A 21608-nucleotide genomic window follows, 5' to 3' on the forward strand; every position below is an offset into this window, starting at 1 on the left:
GGGGTGGTTGGAGGGGAGTCCAGGCACAAGGCATTCCAGAGTTGGAGTAGGTGACTGCCAAGGGTGAGGATCAATGGAATCTGGGTCTACTCCCCAACCCTCAGTGGGGTCTAAATGGACCGCCTCAGAGTCAATAAAGGGATCTTCATTTTGAGCCTCCTCCTCAGTGAGGTCTTAGATTTATTCCTCCTCTTGCTCATCTTGAGTAGGGTCAAATACCCTCTGCAGCTTAGCCACAGGGAGAGGGGGGGTTTCCTCCCTAGACTTCTTGGGTGTGGACTTCTCAGATTGTTCCCTAAATCTCTCTAGCCTGTCCATACATCCTTCAAATTTTTCTCTGGTCCAAACAGATGAACCAGACCGGTCCAGGGGTGGAAACGGCTCATCTAGTGGATCCTCTGTTTGTAACCGTCAAGATTTGTTCTTCAACGCCGAAGAAATCCCTTCAGGTGCTTCTGAAAAGTCTTTTCGGGGTTCCGACGGTTGGACGCATGTCCTTTTTTTTGTCTGTAGGCCTTTCCGTAGGTTCCAGTAAATTTTTCGGCCTATCCTTGGGTTTCGACGAATCCTTGTGCTTGTCCTTGGGTTTCGATGAATCCTTGGACCTTCGTTTGCGAGAAACCTCCGAAACGATCGTGGCAATGCTCTCGGTAATCACTTCATCATCGGGAGATTCTGAAGTCCGGGCCTCAGGTTGCGCGACTACTTTCGGCAGAACCGGGGCCTTTTTTTTCAGCCATGGATGCCTTCTTCCGATGCGTCTCGACGGGATGGTGGATATTGGGGTCAGCGCCCTTTGATTTAGTAGGCCAAGTCACACGGCGCACCTGCCATTGCGGGGAGGGCTGCCGACCCCGACGGTCGACGGGCAGGGCCAAAGCTTTCAGTGTGCCCGTTGGCGCTATGGACCGCTTTGACTGTTTAGTCGAAGACGTCCCTGGGGTTGTGTCTTTAGTGTGGGGAAAATGTGCGTCTATGTCGCCGGGATGTACATTCCCCATAGCAGGAACTAGGTCTTGCCTTGCGGGCCGGGTACAGATGACGCGGAGCGAGAGTGCTCCGCCGAGAGGTCAATCACCTCCCAATCAGAGGCTAGTTCGTCACTCAACCCCTCATCACAATAGGCAGTTATGGCAGCGTGAGAATCGGCCTGCGACATTCCGTAGGCCGCCCACCGCTTAACACAGCGCCCCTTCAAAGTTATCGGGCGCAGGAGCTTGCAAGCCTCACAAACCGACTCGTCATGATTGAGGGGTAAACACTGATTACACTTACAGTATTTATCCTTCCAAGGGAATTTGGACCTGCAAACAGGACAAAACCTAAATGGAGTCCTCTCCATAGCTGACGAAATAAACTGTGACGAATAGACCCAGGGAACAATGAGAAAGGAAAGGGAAAGTCATTCTCAGAAAGGGAAATGTCCACCCCGACCCCACTCTCCCTACTGTGTTGGCCGGCCAAAAGGCCCAGGAACGTGTTCGGCAGTGCCGACTCGACACCGTCCGTCGAAGATCCGTGGACCGTCTACGGCGGAGAACTGGAACAGCCGTCGATGGAAGGGACGCTAGGGTAATATCGATAACTTTAATATATATTACGACCAAAGGTCGAAGAGAACAAAATCAATTTCTCTGGACGAGCTCCTCATTAGGCGACCAGTATGTTGGGCGGAAAAAAACAATCTGAGAGACCTCGACAAGTGAGGGATTTTGGGTACACTACACGTCACGTTAGAGATAGTGTTACAGGCATGTCCATGACGACGTCCCCTTTAGATTACCGAAAGACAAGAAGCAATACTCTGCGGTGACCACTGGATGTCGGACTATATGCACAGCATGTGATTCTAAGCATATTAACAAGCATCAAAAACAGAGTTTTATTGGGTTTGCAAATTTTTATCGTCCGGTTCATCCAAGATCTTTCACAAGTTGTCACCCCAATTATGAAATTGCTGAAAAAAGGAGCTAAGCTTGTGTGGAGTGAGGAGGCGGAAATAGCGTTTCAGTTTTTGAAAGAAAAATATATTACCGGACCAATTCTTTTACACCCTGATGTTGACCAACTGGGAGCGGTGTTGTCCCAACGTCATCCGGTAACTGGACAACTCCTTCCAGCGGTATTCTTTTCAAAGAGATTTTCTCCGAGTGAAAGAAATTATACAATCTCAGATAGAGAACTTTTGGCCATCAAGACAGCCTTTGAGGAATGGAGGTATTATCTTTTGGGAGAACGTCATCGGGTCACAGGAATTTGACCTTTCTTCGTTCCACCAAGACAACTACGCTGGTCATTATTGTTTGCTGAATATGACTTTGTAATTACGTTTAAACCAGAACGTCCGAATCGGAAGGCGGATGCTTTGGCCCGATGTTTCCCTGGAAGCATGAAAAATGTCGCATGTACACCAGTGTCGTCGTTGGCAGAATTTTTTTTTTTACCATAGGAGCTGTGCAAAAAGGGATTGATTTTTGAGAACGAATCCAGCAACTAATGTCAGAGAAACAACTTGAAGAATGGGAAGCTGAGGATCCTGTGCGAGTGGTTAAGGAAGGGTTATCCTACGTGGATACAAGACTATTTTTACCATCAGAAGAGTTACGAGAAGGAGCGTTACAGGCCTGTCATGATTAACCATTAGCTGGGCACCCGGGCTTTAAGAAAACTCTGGAATTGTTGCGGATAGAATTCTGGTGGAAGGGAATGCGAGAGGACACTGATAACTATGTCAGGACCTGTGAAAATTGTGTTTGAGAAACGTCGGATCACCAGAGAGCTGCAGGGTTGCTGGTGCCTCTTCCAATTCCGCCACGTCCTTGGCACACTGTATCCATGATTATAGTGTGGATTTACCATCCGATAAGGGATGTTCAACGATATTGGTGGTGGATGTATTCTCCAAGGCAGGTCATTTCATTCCAGTTAAGGGGGCGCCTACAGCTATGTCTTTGGCAGAGGCATTTATGCAAAATGTAGTGAAACTTCATTGTTTGCCGAGTCATGGGATTTCGGATCGGGGTGCTCAATTTGTCTCAAAATTCTGGCAAGCCTTTTGCAAAGAGTTGGGAATTGAGATCCATTTGACTACCAGCTATCATCCTGAGGGTAACGGTCAAACAGAAAGGGTGAACCAGGAGACGTACACACATTGTTATCTGGGTTCCGATCAGGGATGGGTGGAATTGTTGTGGTTGGTGGAATTCTGTTACAATAATACCGCAAAGGACTCAACTTCTATGTCACCATTCTTTGTGAATCAGGGGTTTCATCCACGTTTTTTGAGGGGTGTGGTTTTAGAAGAGTTAGAGATTCCAGATGTTGAGTGCAGGTTGAGAACAATGGGACAACATTTGGAGAGGGCAATACGGGTATTGAAGAAAAGGAAGTTGAGTTACAAGAAACGCAGGGAGGCTCCTAAATAATCAGGCGGGAAATAAGGTGTGGTTGTAAACTAAGAATTTGGCTTTGAAGGGGAAGAATAAGTTTAGTCCTCGTTTTATTGGACCATTTGAGATTGAGCAGGGTCTTTCTCCAGTTACTGTTAAATTGAAATTGCCACCGGGACTAAAGGTGCATCCTACATTTCATGTCAGTTTGTTAAGGGTTTTAGGAGTGACACTAGGTTGCATGAGGTTCCAGGTCCAGTATTTTCCAATGATGAAAGTGAATATGAGGTACAGGCCATTTTGGACTCTCGGGTGCTTCGAGGTCAACTGCAATATTTAGTGGACTGGAAGGGTTATGGTCCGGAGGAGAGATCTTGGGTTAAGAGTGAGGATGTACATGCCCCTAGATTGTTTAGGCGGTTTCATCGTTTACAGCCAGGTGAACCAGATCCTGGGACAGGGCTTTACGGAGGGGGTACTGTCAGGGTTCCATACCATGTTCATCATACTGTCAGGGGTTTATGTAACAGCTGGCATTGCAGGCATTTGTTATGGAGGTGTAGAAGGGGAGGTCTGCCTAAGTATTAGTTTGGTTCTGGGTGTGAGTTTGACTTTGGGTGGTTGAATTGGGCTGAAGAGTTTGTTTCCCTTAATTTTCCTTTCTCAGGAAGCCTTTGATTCCCCAGGCCAAGATGGAAACTCAGCACTACAGCAGTGATTGGCTGTGGCTATTGTCTTGTCACTTGGAACCCACTGTGGGGTTTGAAACTGCCTTTCATTTTGGGTTCGAAACTGCCTTTCATTTTAGTATACATTAAAGCAGGTCATTGCCTTTATAGCTCCAGTAATAAAGAGTTTAAAGTTCCCTAGGAAGACTAGTAGTCATTTATTATGAGAGATATCCTTTAAGCCCAAGCAGAGTTTATTTCAAAAGAAGCAAGCAGCAGTAATCATCAGAAAACTTTGTTGAAGAGGATGCTGGTCAGTTAAGGCAACTGACTGAAGCCCAGATCAAGCTAAGTGTATTTGAACCTCTTTTAATAGAGTTAGTATCTGAACAGTAAGGAGATTGAGTGTATATTGTTATAAAGACAACTGATATTGAAAAGGACTTTGTGGGTAATTAATTGAGAAGAGCGACTGAAAATGCATGTTTAGGAACAGTACTCAGTGGAGGGAGCAGAGTGCAGGAATATCAGCAGCAGTCGTAAGCGCGTGTAATCTACTAACTTATGTGTGAACAAGTAGCGTCTCGTAACAGTTATTGTAAATATATGTAAATAGTTGGCAGCGTATAACTGTTTGTTCGTTCGAGAGTGACGCGAGTCATTTATTTGTTGGAGCGCGAGTTCGAGTAAGGAACCCTACGACGTGGCGTGTGCGTTGTGTTCTGCGCTCGAAATACAGTTGCCGCTTGAGAAGGCTGAGGCAAAGGCTGAGACAATTCCAGTGTGCGGTCCGTCAAAAACGGAATTCATTCCTCACATTTAGGAAATCAGTCTTCAATGCGGAAGCGAGGGGTGCTCATTAAGCAGTTTCAGAAGTGAGTTCTTAGAAAATATTGCGCTCGGTCGTGCAATGAGTCTCAGTTTAAGTACGAACTGAAAACAAGGTGAAAGCTCATAGAGGTTTGAGCTTAAAGATTAAACTAATCACAGACTATATCCAATTGAAGGCAAAGCAAGTGAGAGAGCAGAAGTAAAGCGCTAGAAAGCGATCAGAGTTCTGACAGAGCAGAGCTTTGCTGGTGAAAGACTCTACTCAGAATTACCACAGTCTATGAACCAATCAAGAGCATAAAGACATTAACGCTTGGGCTGCAGGTATGAGAAGGAAGCTGGGTGCAGTATATGTTAGTACAAATAAGAGTTTTAGTCTGGAAGAATTGTGCTATCATATGCATCAAACATCTCCATGTCTGCCGTAACTGAAGCAGGGGTAGGGCACCTAGCAGAATTTACATTCTGCATGACTGCCTTGTTTGCACTTAGTTGTTCTCACCTATCACGCTAGAGTTTACACGAGACTTATTACCATATTCACAGATTTACGGCTTAGTTCAAATTTTCCAGTTTAATCATACCATTAGTCTACCTTAGATCAGAAGGATGGAACAAGTTACTTACCTGTAACTGTTGTTCTCCAGCATGGGTCTGGCATGGATTCACATGCTCATGAATATTCCCCGTCGTCAGGCTGGGAATCCTCGGTAAAGAAAAAACCAGTATCAGTTTCGTTTCTGATCTGTCTTTCGTAGTAACAACCAATCACTGGTCTCTGTGTCATACTGACCACAGCCAATGACTGCCCTCTACCTAAGCACCGCCTCTGGCAGCCATCTTCAGATTTGGAAGCACGTGAAGTGGCAGTATGACCAAGTGAAGAGCCGCAGAGGGGTAGGCGGGAGGGTTTGCATGTGAATCCATGCCAGACCCATGCGGGAGAACAACAGTTACAGGTAAGTAACTTGTTCCTTCTCCAGCATGGGGTCTGGCATGGATTCACATGCTCATGAATAAAGAATACATAGCAGTACACACATGCACAACCACGGGAGGTGGCAAAGGCTCAACATTAAGCATTGCATCAAACTCAACATTAAGCATCTTACCTCCTCACCAGGCTCACCTCAGGCGAACAGGTTGCGCAGCACTGCTTGGCCGACCCTGGACTCCTCCCTGGAATCCCGATCGACGCAGTAGAACTTCGTGAAGGTGTGCGTCGACCTCCACGTAGCAGCCCTGCATATGTCCAGCAGGGGCACACCAGAAAGGAACGCCGTGGTAGCTGCGATCGCTCTGGTGGAATGGGCTCTCGGACGGCCGGGCAGCGGTCGGTTTGCCAACCGATGACAGTACATGATACAGCCGGAGAGCCATCTGGAAATGGAAGCCTTCGAGAGAGCCTTCCCCTGATTGACAGGTCCAAAGTTCACAAAGAGTTGTGACGTCTTCCGAAAACACTTCGTGCGGTCCACGTAGAACTTCAGCGCTCTAGCCACATCCAGCGAGTGCAAAGTCCTCTCAGCCGGCGACGAAGGCGACGGGAAGAATACAGGCAACACCAAGGGTTCGTTGAGATGGAAGTCCGACGGTACCTTGGGCATGAAGGAGGGGTGCGTCCTGAGCACCACCCTCGTGTCGTGAAAAGTCAAGTACGGGGCCTTGCAGGAAAGGGCCTGGATCTCTCCCACCCGTCGTGCGGAGGTGATGGCCACAAGAAACGCTGTCTTCCACGACAGAAACTTCAACGGGGCCGAGTGCAGAGGCTCGAACGGAGGTCCCATGAGCTTGGTCAGCACCACGTTGAGCTCCCACGCCGGGGCCGGAGCCTTCACCGGCGGGAACGATCTGAACAGTCCCTTCATGAACTCTTTCACCAGACGATGAGACCACAAGGACGTCCGTCCCGTGGTCCTGGTGTATCGGGAGATCGCAGCAAGATGAATCTTGATGGACGCGTGTGCCAGTCCAGCTTTGGCCAGCGTCAGCAGGTACGGCAGAACTTGGGGAGCCGTAATCCGTAGAGGGTTAATCTTCTGTGCGTGGCACCAGACAGAGAACCTCCTCCATTTGTGTCCGTAGCATTTAAGAGTCGAGGACGCCCTGGCCTTTGCAAGAACCTCTCTGCAGTCGGCCGGTATGTCGTATCCTCCAAACTCTAGCGCTGCAGGAGCCAGGCCTGCAAGTTCAGCGATTTCTGGGTCCTGGTGGAGGATGGCGCCTCCTTCCCTGGAGAGCAGATCCGCGTCCACCGGCAGCTTGATTGGCGGGGATGCTGACAAATCCAGAAGGTCCGGGAACCATATCTGCCTCGGCCACGCAGGTGCGACGAGGATCATCCTGCACCGTGACCTCTTGAGCTGGTTGACGAGCCGGATTAGCAGTGGCAAAGGAGGGAACGCGTAGAGGAACAGGCCCTCCCAGGGGAACGAGAAAGCATCGCCCATGCTCCTTGCCTGGGGAAACCTGCTGGCGAACCTCCGGCACTTGGAGTTCGTCGCCGTAGCGAACAGGTCGATCTGGGGAGTGCCCCACCGTCGGAAGAGGCGATCCACTAGATCCTGCCGTAGTTCCCACTCGTGGCACGAGCGCAGCTCCCTGCTGAGTGAGTCGGCGATGGTGTTTTTTATCCCTGCCAGATGAAACGGCACCAGAAACATCCCTTGGGCGACTGCCCAATGCCACAGGTCCTGTGCCTCCTTGGACAGTGCTGGGGACCTGGTTCCGCCCCGTTTTCTGATGTAAAACATGGTGGTGGTGTTGTCGGTGAAGATCCTCACCACCTTGCCCTTGAGGGACGGAAGGAAGGACCTGAGGGCCCAAAACACTGCACGGAGCTCCAGGACGTTGATATGTAAAGATTTCTCCGTCGGGAGCCAAAGGCCCCTTGCGTGTAGATTTTCGGTGTGCGCTCCCCACCCTTCCAGGGAGGCATCCGTGGTCACTGTCTCCTGGTGGGCTGGGGTCTGGAAGTCCATGCCCGCCGTCAGATGCGCGCGGGTGTCCCACCACCGGATCGCTCGTCGGAAACTCTCGTCGAGTGTGATCCTTTCCTCGAAGCTGCCCGTCGTTTTGATCCAGCGCGCGTCCAGGAACTCCTGCAACGGGCGCATCCGGAGCCTGCACATGGGAATGAGGTAGATGCAGGAAGACATCATTCCGAGGAGGGACTTGATGGACCTCACCTTGGCCGCGTCGGCCACCAACATCCGTTGCACCTTGCCCAGGATGGTCCTGGTCCTCTCCTCCGACGGGGAGGCCAGAAGGGACACTGTGTTGAGCCTCGCTCCCAGAAACAGAGCGTCTTGCGCGGGTACCAGGTGGGATTTGGCGTAGTTCACGGAGAATCCCAGGTCCGTGAGAAGTTGGACGGTCCTTGCCGTGTGAACCACGGCGAGCTCCCTCGTCTTGGCTCGGATGAGCCAGTCGTCCAGGTAGGGGTAGACGTGGATCCCCTCGCGGCGCAGCTGCGCCGCCACCGGTGCGAGGCACTTGGTGAACACCCTGGGTGCCGACCGTAGACCGAAGGGGAGGGCTTTGAACTGGTAATGACGCCCTTGGACCACAAACCTGAGGAATTTTCGGTGCCCCTTTAGGATGGGAATATGGAAGTAGGCATCCTCCAAATCCAACGACGACAGGAAGTCTCCTTCCTCCAGCTGACCCAGGACGTGCTGGAGGGTGACCATCCGAAACTTTTGCGCCTTGATGAACTTGTTCAGACGTCGCAGGTCCAGGATGGGGCGCCATCCCCCCGTCTTCTTCTTCACGAGGAAGTATCTCGAGTACACTCCGGAGCCCCGAAGCCTCTTTGGGACGAGTTCGATGGCGCCCTTCCTGAGCATCGCCTTTACCTCCAGGAGAAGTTGAGGGACGTGAAGTTCTTTCCTGGCCACGGGGGGGACGCGTGGACACCTTCTTTGAAACTCGAGCGCGTGGCCCCGGGCCAAGGCGTCCAGCACCCAACCGTCGGTGGAGATGGACTCCCACACGCTGACGAAGCTCGCCAGCCGGCCTCCCACCGGGGTGCTTCGGTGGGGGCCCGACCCCACGGTCGGTTCAATCCTGCTTGGACGAGGCTTTGCCGCCTCGACCTCCTTGGCGACGACGGCGGAGTCCGCCAGACTTGCCTCGTCCTCTGTAGGCCTCCTGAGACGACGAGCGGGCCGCTTGACGGTAGGTGGAGAAACCGCCGCCGGAACCTTTGGAGGCGCCCTTGCCTCCGCTGCTCCGAAAGGGCGTCCGTCGTTGCTGCAGAACTCCCAGGGCCCGGGCCGTCTCAGTGTCCGCTTTAATGGCCTGAAGGGAATCGTCCACTGTTTTGCCAAACAGGTTGTTCCCATCGAAGGGCATGTCCAGGACTCTGGTCTGAACGTCTTGACGGAAGTCCGTAGCCTTGAGCCATCCACGCCGCCTAAGGCAAACGCCGTTGCCCAACTGGCGGAACCCAGTGTCGGCGATGTCCGTCGCAACGGTAATGGCGTGGTCCGAAGCCACCTCACCTTCCTGCAGGATCTCCAGGGCCTCTGTCCTCTTGTCGTCCGGCAGTAAGTCCAGCAGGGGAGCCAGTTTGTACCAGAGCTCCCTGTCGTAGCGGGCCACGATAGCCAAGGCGTTGGCCGCTTTAATCGTCGTCGCTGCCGACGAGATGACTCTGCGTCCCATAGCGTCCAATTTCTTTCCCTCACCGTCCGGTGGGGAAGTCGATGTGGAGGCCGCACCCCCCCCCCGCTTTCTTCCTGGCCGCCGCGGAGACGACGGAGTCCGGGGTAGGCTGCGCCCGGAGGCACAGGGGGGCCGTGTCCGGGACCCGGTACTTCTTCTCGTACCGGTCTCTTCTAGCTGGTGTCGTGGAAGGGTTCTTGAGGAGGGTGAGGCCCTCATCCCAAATGTCGTCCAATAGAGGCACTGAGAGGACCGTCTTCCTATTGGCCTCGCGCCGCTGATAAAGGAAACCTTCCTTCTTCTTCTCCTCAGGGCAGAGTTGAAAAAGCTCGGATGCCCTGGAGATCATGGAGTGGAACGATCCAATCTCGTCGGGCGGAGAAGCCCTGGTGGGAGGCGACGACGGTACATCCTCGTCGTATACCTCGTCGTCCGTACCCGTCGCTGCCGTGTCAGTCCCCGTATCATCCCCTCGGGTGGACGGGGAGGAGGGCTGGAAGGGGCGCGACGGCTGAAAAGGAGGCGGAGGGTGGATCCTTCTTTTCTTGGTAGGGGGAACACCAGAAGGTCCCGGTTCTGGGTCCCCCGACGGGAGAGGTTCCGTCGGCAACGGTAGTCTCGTCCTTATCTCTGAGCATAAGGACTGTATAGCCAACAAAATGGCCGCCGAGTTGTCTCGCGGCGCTGGCAGAGGGGAATCCGACGGGCGATCAGGGACCCCGTCGGTACCCTCGACGATGTCGTCGTCACCTGCGTCGGGATCCATCCCGACGGGTCGGTCTTCTTCCACGCCGAGGCCGTGGCTTAAGACTTCGACCAGCTCCTCCTCCGAGGTTGAGGCCGAATCTACGACGACGCCCTGCCCCCCCTTTTTCTTCCCCACGGGGGATTTCACGGGGGTCCTATCGATGGGCACAAAAGATGACTCCCTCCGAGGTGGCAGGGAGACTCTGAGCCCCGAGGTCGCCACCACTGGTGTAGCCTGCACAGGCTGAGCCAGGGCCGCCTCGACAGTTTCGATAGAGGGCTTGGCCGGATGGATTAAGGCCTTCACCACCTTAGGTGCGCTCACCGCCTTATCCTTGAGGGGGGGGGACACCGCCTCGCTCCCCCTCCGATGGGGCCTTCGAGCTCGACCGGGGCCTCTCCAGGAGCTTCGCCGGGTGCTCGGCCTTCCTCTTACCCGACCCAGAGCGTTGGCTCGTGGTTGATGGTGCCGGGGAGGGTGCGCCCTGCCTGGCGACCGTAGAGCCCGACCGTTCGGCGCTCCCGGTGCCAGCGGACTCGCGGTGCTTGGCCTTATGTTGGACCCCCGTCGCCGGGGCGTCCTCAAAGGACTTAGAAGACCGCTCAGATTTCTTCTTCTTCTTCTCGCCGGACGGGCTCTTCCCTTCTAGCCAGTTGGCGAGACGTTGATGGCGGTCCTTCATGGTCCGCTCCGACATGTTGCCGCAAAACGCACAGTCCTTCTCCACGTGCGTCTTGTCCTCATGTAGGCAGTAGAGACAAAAGGAGTGTTCGTCCTCCTTGAAGACGTTCTGCAGCTGGCATCCAGGGCAGACCCTGAACAGCTTTCCGGGCGTCGAGCTTCCCTTCTCCTGGGCCATGACCGGGCCTGAGAAACTTCTGGAGTCCTCCAAAAGCGTAGCTCGACGAATCTTCACCCTTGAGGGGCGCAGACGAATCCGACACGGGTCCCCGTTGATCGGATAGTGAGTCGGTGGAGCTTGAGGCTCTTTTGACCGAAAAAACGAAGTTTTTGAGAAAAAAACGTGAAAAAATAGCACTAACGCTCGAGAGCAATAGCACGAGGATCCCAACACATGAACGTGCGGTAAAAATCTGAAGATGGCTGCCAGAGGCGGTGCTTAGGTAGAGGGCAGTCATTGGCTGTGGTCAGTATGACGCAGAGACCAGTGATTGGTTGTTACTACGAAAGACAGATCAGAAACGAAACTGATACTGGTTTTTTCTTTACCGAGGATTCCCAGCCTGACGACGGGGAATATTCATGAGCATGTGAATCCATGCCAGACCCCATGCTGGAGAATAATCCAATACTGTAACACCAGGCTAGTATGGCTTCTTACGTTTTTATTTTACCGTTGCCCCCGAACAACCTACGTCATTGATCACACGCAATACATTACACTATCACACTTTTACAGTGGGGAGACAAACTATTGCATGCTTTTGCGCTGTACTCACCTTTATACTTAATACATGAAGATAGGCAAACTTACCGTACATCACGGTGGAGAGGCACACTATTGTGCGCTTTAGCAATGTGAATAGATTTAGATCAGTATTATCGATGAATGTACCACACAACAATTTTGTGAGGGAGACGGAAAGAGGGGCAGGATTTTCTGTGCCATCCTCTGCCTCCCCTTTGACCTCAACTTACCTTTAGATCACGATGATTTAACAGATCGTCTGCTAAAACACTGAAGGGGTGGCTGTAGATCATAGTAGCCACTACCCCAATCATATACCAAGATGGAGGAACCTACAACGTGGCACCGTCACGCATGCGCGCTGGTGTCATGGCAACTATAAACACAGTGAGGGATCAGGCCCCACGTTGTGTAGACGGTTGGCTCCGATCCCCCGCATACTTTCGAGAGGTAGGTATTCCTTTGAGACTTTTTAAATAAAAGCCTTGATCCAAGGGTGACACGCACGTCGTTCAATTGTGCATGCGTCATAGACTTTCATATTAAAAAGGTACACCATGTACCTTACTACGTGCAGGAACCATAGTTGTTTGTGCACCTGACAGAGAGCCATCATTTTTGGCTCTCACATTATCATAAGTGGATATCAATTGAAAAGGCACACCACGTAACTAGTGGTTTTACTTCCTTCGTTTTTTGTGCACTTCACATAGATCTATTGGTTTGATCCAACATTACTAGAGGTGGGAATCAATTACTGACATAGTGGACACTGCAATGGCGACCTTGATGTTTGAAACTTTGGTACAGCATGAGCAATTTTACGCACATTTCCATATATTTCCCATCTCGAGTAATGGTAAAGTGCAGGACACGTTTGTGTCGTGAGCTTTTGTATTTGGGAGTATAATACAGCTCCTTCAGGACGCTTACTTACCTAACTTTTCTGTCTTATCAGTGCATACAGTCTTCTATATACCGACCAACTATACACTTCAGAACCAGCAAGAGTAACCTATAGAATAGCCGGGTGAGTAGCCGTTTATCCACACTAAGACACAGACTCTCATTGTAGCTATTAGATGATCACTGAAACATTTACCTTATACACATTTCTTTTATATACAGGGATCTATTACCACCACTGTCCCTTAGACGCAAGGTCAGTACCTTAAACAAGTTCATTATTAATTACCTTGAATGACCCATATCCATTTGAACTAAGTGAGTTTACTTATTGCCCTTTAGGTGATTACGTATGAACAAGATTAACTTTTGGAAACTCATGGAACTAGGAGCTCCCAAGCCCTGAAGATAGGTTATTATTAATCTAAAACGGGTTGGCAATTGTGTTTTTAACAAGGAGTTCACTGGACAATCACAACTATTCAGTCGCAATAGGTTTCTAAACTATTGTGTGTAGAATTTAACAGTTTGATGAACTATTCCCTATATATGTGGTATATTGGGATTTAGCATTGGATTTGTAGAGGTCTTCCTTTATGAACATTGGTTTGTATTGATATTGAATGTACCTTTATTATAATTTTGAAATACAACGATGACTGATATTTTCTTTCATTGTTGATGGATTAATATTCCTAGAAATCGCTTCCTTAATGAATCCTGTTATTGTAAAGTCATTGTACAATTGCTGTCAGTATAACTGCCCGTAATTCTTCTCATTTTGAAACTAGAAACAGTAGAGGTCCGTCAGTTGAATCCCAGGAGGAGGGGATGGCTGTCGAAGACCTTTAAGTACACCAGGGATGTTTGGTCCCCCTAAGAGTGCAAATTGGGATTACCTGTTTTGCGTTCTTTTTCCTAAGTCTCGGGTGGTCTTGAGACTTTTCCCTATTGCACCTGAAATTACTTATGAAATCAATGATTCTATTAATTCTGCTTTTTTGCTCGTAGACTAATCACGAATTATAATACTTTTTACTTGTTTACACACTGTTGTGCCCCCCATCCCTCCTTTTTTTGTTACTTCATCGACTGGCATGACCCACAGTTATCAACCTTATGGTCTACGCCTGGACACCAGTCCACACACCTCTTGAATCCATTTTTTGGAGTAGACATACCTCAAGATTGAGAAAACTGAACCGTTTGAAGCGCTGTGGAAAAACTCTGTAGCATTAAATGTCACCAGCTTCTAAGCAATGTCATGAAAATGTTTCACTGTGAAACTACTAAACTATTATTATCTCACGAAAGGATAAACAGCAGTCAAGCCTCTGGGATTAAATGCAACTGTGTTGCAGGCAAATTAATTCACTTAGAAATCTCATACCAACAATGAATCTGGCGGAAAATAGTCTCTACAGAGTAAATTTGGCGAACGGTGCAAGTTTGCCTATCTCCATAGTACTGCAAGTATGCCAGTCTTCAGCTGGATTCTCCCAAAATAAGTTAAGTGAAAAAGGAGTAGTCTTTTTTTTGTTGGTGTTTACAGTATTGCCCTCCTTTCCACTCCTGGGTGTTCAGTGACCTATGAATCTTGTGGTCCGAGTAAGATCAGACCTAGATTTGCTTGGGACTATAAACTTACATTAAGTGGAGATCACAATACACTCAAAAAGCACACTCTTAGTGTGGTATTCTATTTTGTTTTTAGAAAACATGAACTATATCTGCACATACATGTCGTGGAGTAATCCTGTTCTAGAATATGGCTTGAGTTCTGTTCCCTCTTAAATGAGTGTTGGCACAATTCCCATTCTATCCTATGGTAGTTTTACGAGAACCGGGTATAAATGCTTTCTATCAAGTAAAAAACGAACTCAAAAAACCATAAGCTGCCCCATGAAGCTGTGAAGGCTTCTAACACGCCACCACAGATTCAAATTGCGATTTGGTCACTTACTGTTGCACTTGATGACTGCAGTTGGATCCCGTGTAGCTGACAATGAGTTGCAGTTTTTCGCTAGCATACTCCACAAACTGTCTTTTGAAAGCTCTCTCCTTGGCCTTTGTTGTCCAAGTAAGCCTTTCGTACACATACAGGAGACCATAGAGGCCAAAAGAGAGTGCAATCAGCCTCCACCCGACAGCTTTCCAAACCTGCAAGTTGGACATGAAGATGGAGCAGCTCAGAATGGATCAGTGTATTACTTTCAGTTACATTTTAATAGTTTAAAATGATACAAGTGGTTTCATTAACGCAAAATGTACACAGTGTAGCGATGCAGAAGAACATACATTCTGAAATCCATTGGGATGGTGCAGTTTGTGCTTCTCCATCCTAGCCTGCCAGGGCAATATAGGTTGCCTGGAGTCATGAATTGGAGTTATCCTGGGATCAGTTGATAACATTTAGCGATTTACAGAAATTGTGCAAGAGAGCAAGACTGGGTTTTGGAATCTGTGTCAGTTTCGGATGTGGAGGATCTGGATTGGTAATATTGTCTGGGGATGGTCTGAAAGTGCAGAACCAAGGATGGGGGACTTCTGTTGACCTCCGATGCCACTGGTCTCAGAAAGAATCCCAATTTAGTTTGGCTCAAAACTCTCTTTACATCAATCAAATTAAAACCGAGCCACAGGCAAGACAGATTTTCTAATGCAACAAACCAGGATAGAAACAAAACACCTGCAGCAAAAACATTCCTTGGCAACTGCACACATGCAGTCTCACATGGTTCTTTTTAATTTTAGACCTTTATATAAAAGTATCAGTCTGAAATCATCAGCCAGGCTGAGGCATGGTAGGCTATACCAAACATGATCCAGCAGTTCCACTGAATGGATTTCTCGGTCTACTTCTTTCAACCCTCTTTTCACTCCAGGAAACGGTGCATAATACTCACCACTCCTCCCACCACCAGGATCCCCATTGAAGTGCGAGATGTCAGTGATGCCAAGCCAGTCACCATGGAAACCATGAGTTCTTCCTGGGTCAAGGACCCCTGTGCTAGTGGGGGCATACTGGGGTTGACAGGTGTTAAAGGTAAAGGACGTTGAACCTACAAATAAACAAGGTTAAACAGATGAATGAGACACATTCCTTGTGCAAATTTACAATATTAGGGTATGTTAAACCTGGTGGCTTCTACTGGAGCCAAAACTACCGAGTGCCAACAAGTGAAATAGTGAAAAGGTGTATGCATAAGGAACATGGAACACATTTCTCTTCTTCGTACACCTTGAAAGAATTCTGCAAAATGCACAAACGGGTCAGAGAAAAGAAAAAGCACAGCAAACATGCTTGCTTCAAGAAAAACCTAGTACATCTAAAAGGCAGGCTGTTAGTGCCAAAGAACAGTATCAGCGATTGAACAGGAGTTTTAAGATACATTATCCTTGACCAGTACCATTTCCACCAATCCAAAGGTCAGGTTTGAAATTATGTTAAGTGAACTAAAAAAGACTTTCAAAACACCAGTAAAAACGGAAATTATATATGCATAAACCAACATATATGCACAAGAGTACAGGGCTCAGACAATACTAGGAAATCAATATCTATCCTTAAGAAAACCAATCTTTGCTCAGACGACAGACATAACAGGCACACAGTTATTCTCTGATGGGTTCTCACCTGCTCACTGTACCCCATCAGTGCTCTGCGACTGTTCTTTGGTCCCAGAAATCTGTTCACCAGCATTGTCCATCCCATAGAAAAGTGGAAAGCGACATCCTCCTGGAAATCGCTGCACAGCTTATCACAGTTAAGGTCATAACTGAGATTAAAGCACTGACGGGGAACCAGCAGATCCACTTGACCTCGCAGAGTTACTGGGAGAAGAGGCAGAAATCCATCTGCCAGAGAGAAACAATTCAGTGAAATTGATCTGGAAATGTATCCTAAATGGGGCATTGAAATGGGGTCTACAGGTACATCTCTAAGGCCTAACTGTGAAGGAGGGGTGAAACATCAAAATAGGGTCCAAGTCCAAAGGACTGATAACCTGAGCACATATGATTCGGGAGAACTAAGAAGAGATGGAACTTACATTTTTGTCTACTTTTAAATTACTACCGTCACTTAGACTACCTCAATATTGGGATGCAGGACTACAATGTTCTATCTACTGCAAGTTGGTATCATTGTTTAATTTGTGGGGGTGCTTGCCAGGGTTCAGCCCTGGACTGATCAACGGCACTTATTGTCTCAGACGCCATTTGATTATGATGTGGTGTTTTTACAACTTTATTAATTGAACTGACAGTCCTAGTCACACACCAGACAACAGTGTGAATGGGCCACATAGCTCTGCATCCAGGACTCTCATTATTCATGAAGCCGATGAACTATGCTGGGGTAGTTGTGATAGTTATCAACGAGGTGGAAGGTGACAAATACTTATGTTGGCCATGCCCTTGTATTTCTCCAGTAATCTGCATAGCATTAGTGCTACTTCTAAACTGCATAGCCGGTAGCACTGCTCCTACAGGGTGGGTGGCTCGGCATGTAGTGTGCCCCCCCCACCCCCCTGGCATGTGGCATGCATGGCTCAGGCTCCACTTTGCCTCTGAAGGTGGAGGTACTCAGCAAGCACATACTGAGCCATGTTAATCTGTGTAGTGGCCTTTTTGCAGAATTCATCGGGTGTGCCACTATGCTGGCATGTGCCAGGCCACTGATTCAGTCTTAAATACACACTCACATTTATCTGCATTTGACTCTGCACAGCCACCAGTTACATTAGTGATGAAGTGGGCCACCCAGCACAAAGGACAACAACCGTCCAGTCACAGGACAGCAGGAGCAGCACAACAGGGAAAAGGCCAGGAAAAAGACCACTGCTGAGGAGTGCCTGTGCTGAGTGCCAACCTATACAAGAGTATGCTGCAGTGTTTGTTAGGCAAGTGCATCAGTTCAGTAATTTGTCTGCATTTGCCCATCTATTTACATTACGAAGAAACCCTCTTTACCGTGGATAGGCGGTCCATTTGCCATGTACAGAATCGGAGTAAAAAAGTTAGCAATGACTATGTGTCTAAAGAAGGTTTTGGCAGCAGCATGCTGCTTGTGTGCACCTTTACGCTTCCTCTTCACTGTTGTGAACAGGCCTGGGTGGTGGCAACAGTGGGCAGGCAGCTTCCCAACTTGTTATGGTACAAGCATGGTAGAAAATATTTGGTTGCTTGACACTTAATTAAGCACTGGTTAGTATGGATATTATAAAATGGGGAACGGCCAAAGAAAAACTATGATCTTTTGCTCCACAATCGTCACATTCCTGTTGCTCTACCAAGAACTGCTACCATAACCCAAGAACTAGTTCTTATTCTACTAGCACAGTCCCCTCTATGCTGCCTCATTGTTTATCACTTAATCTCACGATCCTATCTCCACTCACCCATCATATCCTGCCGTGTAGCTTGTAATGAGACTGTGATGGTGCTGGAACAGCGATCAGACATGTTTCTGCCAAGGCCCTCTTCAATATGCCGATGGAGCTCCTAAAATGGTTTGCAAAAGCACATTCCTGATCGGCAAAACAGACATCAGAACAAATAAACAAAATTGAGAAGTCTCTAAACTCACATTTTTGTAAACTTTAAGGACCACTTGAGAAGGATGGAAATCCATTTGGAATTCATCTACTAAAACAGAGAGGCGCCGGATCTCTTCTGCCATTGCATTGGAGACCTAAGGGAACAAGGAAGCAAATGAGAAAAGGGAAGGAGCTGCACGCTACTACATAAGGTCAAGAAGTGATGAGGATGAACAATTCACTGAAAAGATCCTAGAGACAGGGGTTAACATTTCACTAACTCGCACATGAAAATAGATAGCAGGTTTACCGATTTTGGAAGTGGGAACTTGCTTTTGTATGCAGAAGTTAGAAGGTGGTCTCTGAATGGCTGAGTGCACCAGCCATAACTGTGTTGAATATCTTGATTTCTAAGAGCCTTGTTTTTGCAGCTGCCTTTTACTGATGGTTAAAACAAACATTTTATCACTTTGTTAACTTTGGTGGTGTTGGGGCATTCTGGGCCCAGCTGCCCTTGTACTATACAGCAAGCTAAGTTCCAATGTTCCTGCTTCCAATGATTTCATGGTGTCCCTTGCTTTGAAGTGGGTTGGGGTCGGAAGAGAGACAGAGATAAAGATATAAAGCTATTGTGTTAAGAATGAGAGGTGGTGTGAGGGAAAGTGCGTGAGAGGGATGAGAACGGAGAGGGAAGAGAGATGGACAAAAACGGCTATTAATTAATTACGTGAGAATCCATGTAAAGTTAAAATTGAATTATTTCAAAGGGACTGGATAGAGCAATAATAGAAATGCACAGACTGAGGATCCATCAAAGTCTTACTTGTGGACAAGCTCTTAGGAGTATTGCCACAATATATGCAGCAATTTCTAAATTCCTATTTCAGAACTTATTTCTTACCATTTCGGCTGAACCTAATTAAAACAAAGGAAATAAACATTTGAGACAGGACATAGTTGATTTCAGGGTTGTGTTCGATATGTGCTGATGGTACGAGTGTTCAGACTTTGAGGCATTTACTTACTGAATATAAGGCCCTCTATTGAGCTGCAGTTAAATTCTTTTTGTAGATTTCTACCATCAGAAAATTAGATTACCCCAGAAGAATTCTGGTAGAGACTATCTGTGGAGAGGCCTACTAAACTAACAATTGCAGTTCTGAGGTTCCTGCAGAAGCTAAATATCCTATAGCTCATTAAGTGCGTTTATTGACAGACTGAGTCAATGCACTGGTTGGTTAGCAAGAATATTATATATTTTGATTTTAAGTATCATGAAGGTAAGAAATATTAAATTTTTTTAAAGTAATGTGATGTAATTTGTGAACGACATGAATTTTATTATTATGCATTTTTGTTTTTATTAGCATATAGTATTTTTTTTATAATTGTGTACATTTGAATTATGGCTAAAAGCGTATATTTATGTATAAGGTTACAAGTTTAACCAATTTACATTAATAAAAAAGGCGGTTTAAAGAGTGCACAGAGGGTGCCGAGAGAGGGAAGGAGAGAAATGGGCACGTTGGTAAGAGCGAGCTGAGTGGCATAGATGTATTTAAGCCAAGCAGTTAAGAGAATTTAAAAAGAATGATAAAGTCCCTTCAACCTTCTTTTTTCAACTTTTTTGGTACACAGATTTCATTTTAGTGGCCACAGGGACATCTCCTGAAGTCCCCCTGCTGGCACAAACCGCTTTTACCTTAATATATTTGTTAATTGTCACCCCTAAGGTTGCCAGGGGTGTCTCTCATGCTCCTGTTTTTGCCCTTAGGTGAATCTACCATCCTACCCAGGTTTTAGGGAGTAGGTTGGTGGTAGCTATACGTTAGCTCTGGCTGCACCAGTCGTGCAGCTAATTTATCACTTTGGTAGCCCAATGTACCTTTTAGGTGGCAACTGGGGCATGTGAGAAACCTGAAGGTGTTTCACTTACTAGTCCCTGGGATGTGTCATCCAGCTGGCCAGGACACAGCCATTGCTATTGGATCCAGTTCCTGGGCATGGACCAGTGGGGAAGGAACACCTGGATGAGGGGTCTTCGGAGAGTGGAGGTGGGACGCCTAAGGGTGAGACGCAGTACCCCCTTCCCTATAGCACCTTTTCCCCATCCTACCCTGTAGGATATTCAGATGTTCTACCCCCCCCCCTTTTCCAACACAAACACTTTCCTAGTGACAGACAACAAACTAACACCGTAGCTGTTTACCTGACATGTCCCAACACCAGGGTCGGGCAGTCAGGCAATTGATAACTACGCACACCTGATATCCCTTTCCCTTCCCCAGAGGGATAAAAGGCGGAGCACAAAAGCACACTTCGAGCAAGGCCAAACGCACAAAGAAGCAGCTATTCCAGACCAGCAGTTCAAACAGAGAAGTAAGGCGGCGAGACTTAAGGGTACGACAATGAGGGTAGCGCCCTTACCCTTTTCAACCCAGACCAGCGAAGCCTCTGTGAAAAGAATCATAAGACTGGGATTTACAGCTGGCGTGTGGTGTAGTAGATGTCATCATTGCATGGGGGCCTCCCGCATTGATAACCCCGGTGGGGAGGCATGCTTACTACCGTGATACTGTCCTTGGCTCCACAGGCAAGACAAGCCAACTGGTTCAGCACACCCGGTGAGTCAGAGAGAGCCGATAGCAAACCAGACAGTGTTCAGCCCAAGGTTGCGAATGGCAACATTGTATGAATTGTGAACAAAGAACTTAATTTTTTATTTTGATTTTATTTATACCGCGCACCACCGACCCTGAGGCTTAAGGGCGCCGACATGCAAGCAAATACAAAAATCAATAGGCCAAATGCTAAACATAAAATCCAAAAACAAGGGCAAGTTAGACAGTATCACCAAACATAATACACACAGCAGATATTATAAGAAGACATCAAGCAGATAAAGTCAATTCAGGACTATTCTTAACTTTGTGGGCGAGGGCAAGTTCTGCAGTTTTGTAATCCTCTTCAAGAACATGGGTAAGCTACTGAAACCACAACCTATAATAATGCAATCAGCATTATCGGTGCAACACCAGTTGTCAATCTGAATTCTACGAGAACTTTAAAGTCCTGAGTTCTAATACAATTAGGCCAGGCTTTTTGGTTGAGTCAAGCTAAAATGTTATTCTTCAATGCCTCCCTTGATTCAGGGTGACTAGCCTGGGCAATATTAGTAATAATGTTTCTTGAATCCAGAACAAAGCTCTGTAGGTTAGGGTCCATAATCTTAGCCATTGTTTGTTTTTTCATTCAAATATCCTTAGAGAGTCTAATAGTCGATAAAATAACTGGCTTGGAAGGGGGCAGAGAACCCCTCCAGTGAAATTTCACCCTCTAAGCAGAGAGCAGGATGAGCAACTTTCGCCCGCAAGTGAGAACTTTTTGTGAGAACTCTATGGGGTCTGTTTGACAGCCCTGATGAAGCCC

At 47.9% G+C, this 21608-nt stretch overlaps 1 protein-coding gene across 2 annotated transcripts in view; it reads right to left on the bottom strand.

The window, feature by feature from the left end:
- Positions 1-21608, bottom strand: part of MFN2 (mitofusin 2) — a 383353-nt gene that overhangs the window by 61769 nt on the left and 299976 nt on the right. For both annotated transcript variants that reach the window (XM_069609906.1, XM_069609907.1), the window contains exons 12-16: positions 18230-18334; positions 18042-18144; positions 16277-16497; positions 15546-15701; positions 14603-14799 (exon numbers count right to left, since the gene is read on the bottom strand). In XM_069609906.1, the coding sequence (XP_069466007.1) occupies positions 14603-14799; positions 15546-15701; positions 16277-16497; positions 18042-18144; positions 18230-18334 (782 nt within the window). The remainder of the gene's footprint in view (positions 1-14602; positions 14800-15545; positions 15702-16276; positions 16498-18041; positions 18145-18229; positions 18335-21608) is intronic.

Source organism: Ambystoma mexicanum, chromosome 8 (assembly GCF_040938575.1).
Source record: "Ambystoma mexicanum isolate Mex_15411 chromosome 8, UKY_AmexF1_1, whole genome shotgun sequence".
Taxonomy (NCBI): domain Eukaryota; kingdom Metazoa; phylum Chordata; class Amphibia; order Caudata; family Ambystomatidae; genus Ambystoma; species Ambystoma mexicanum.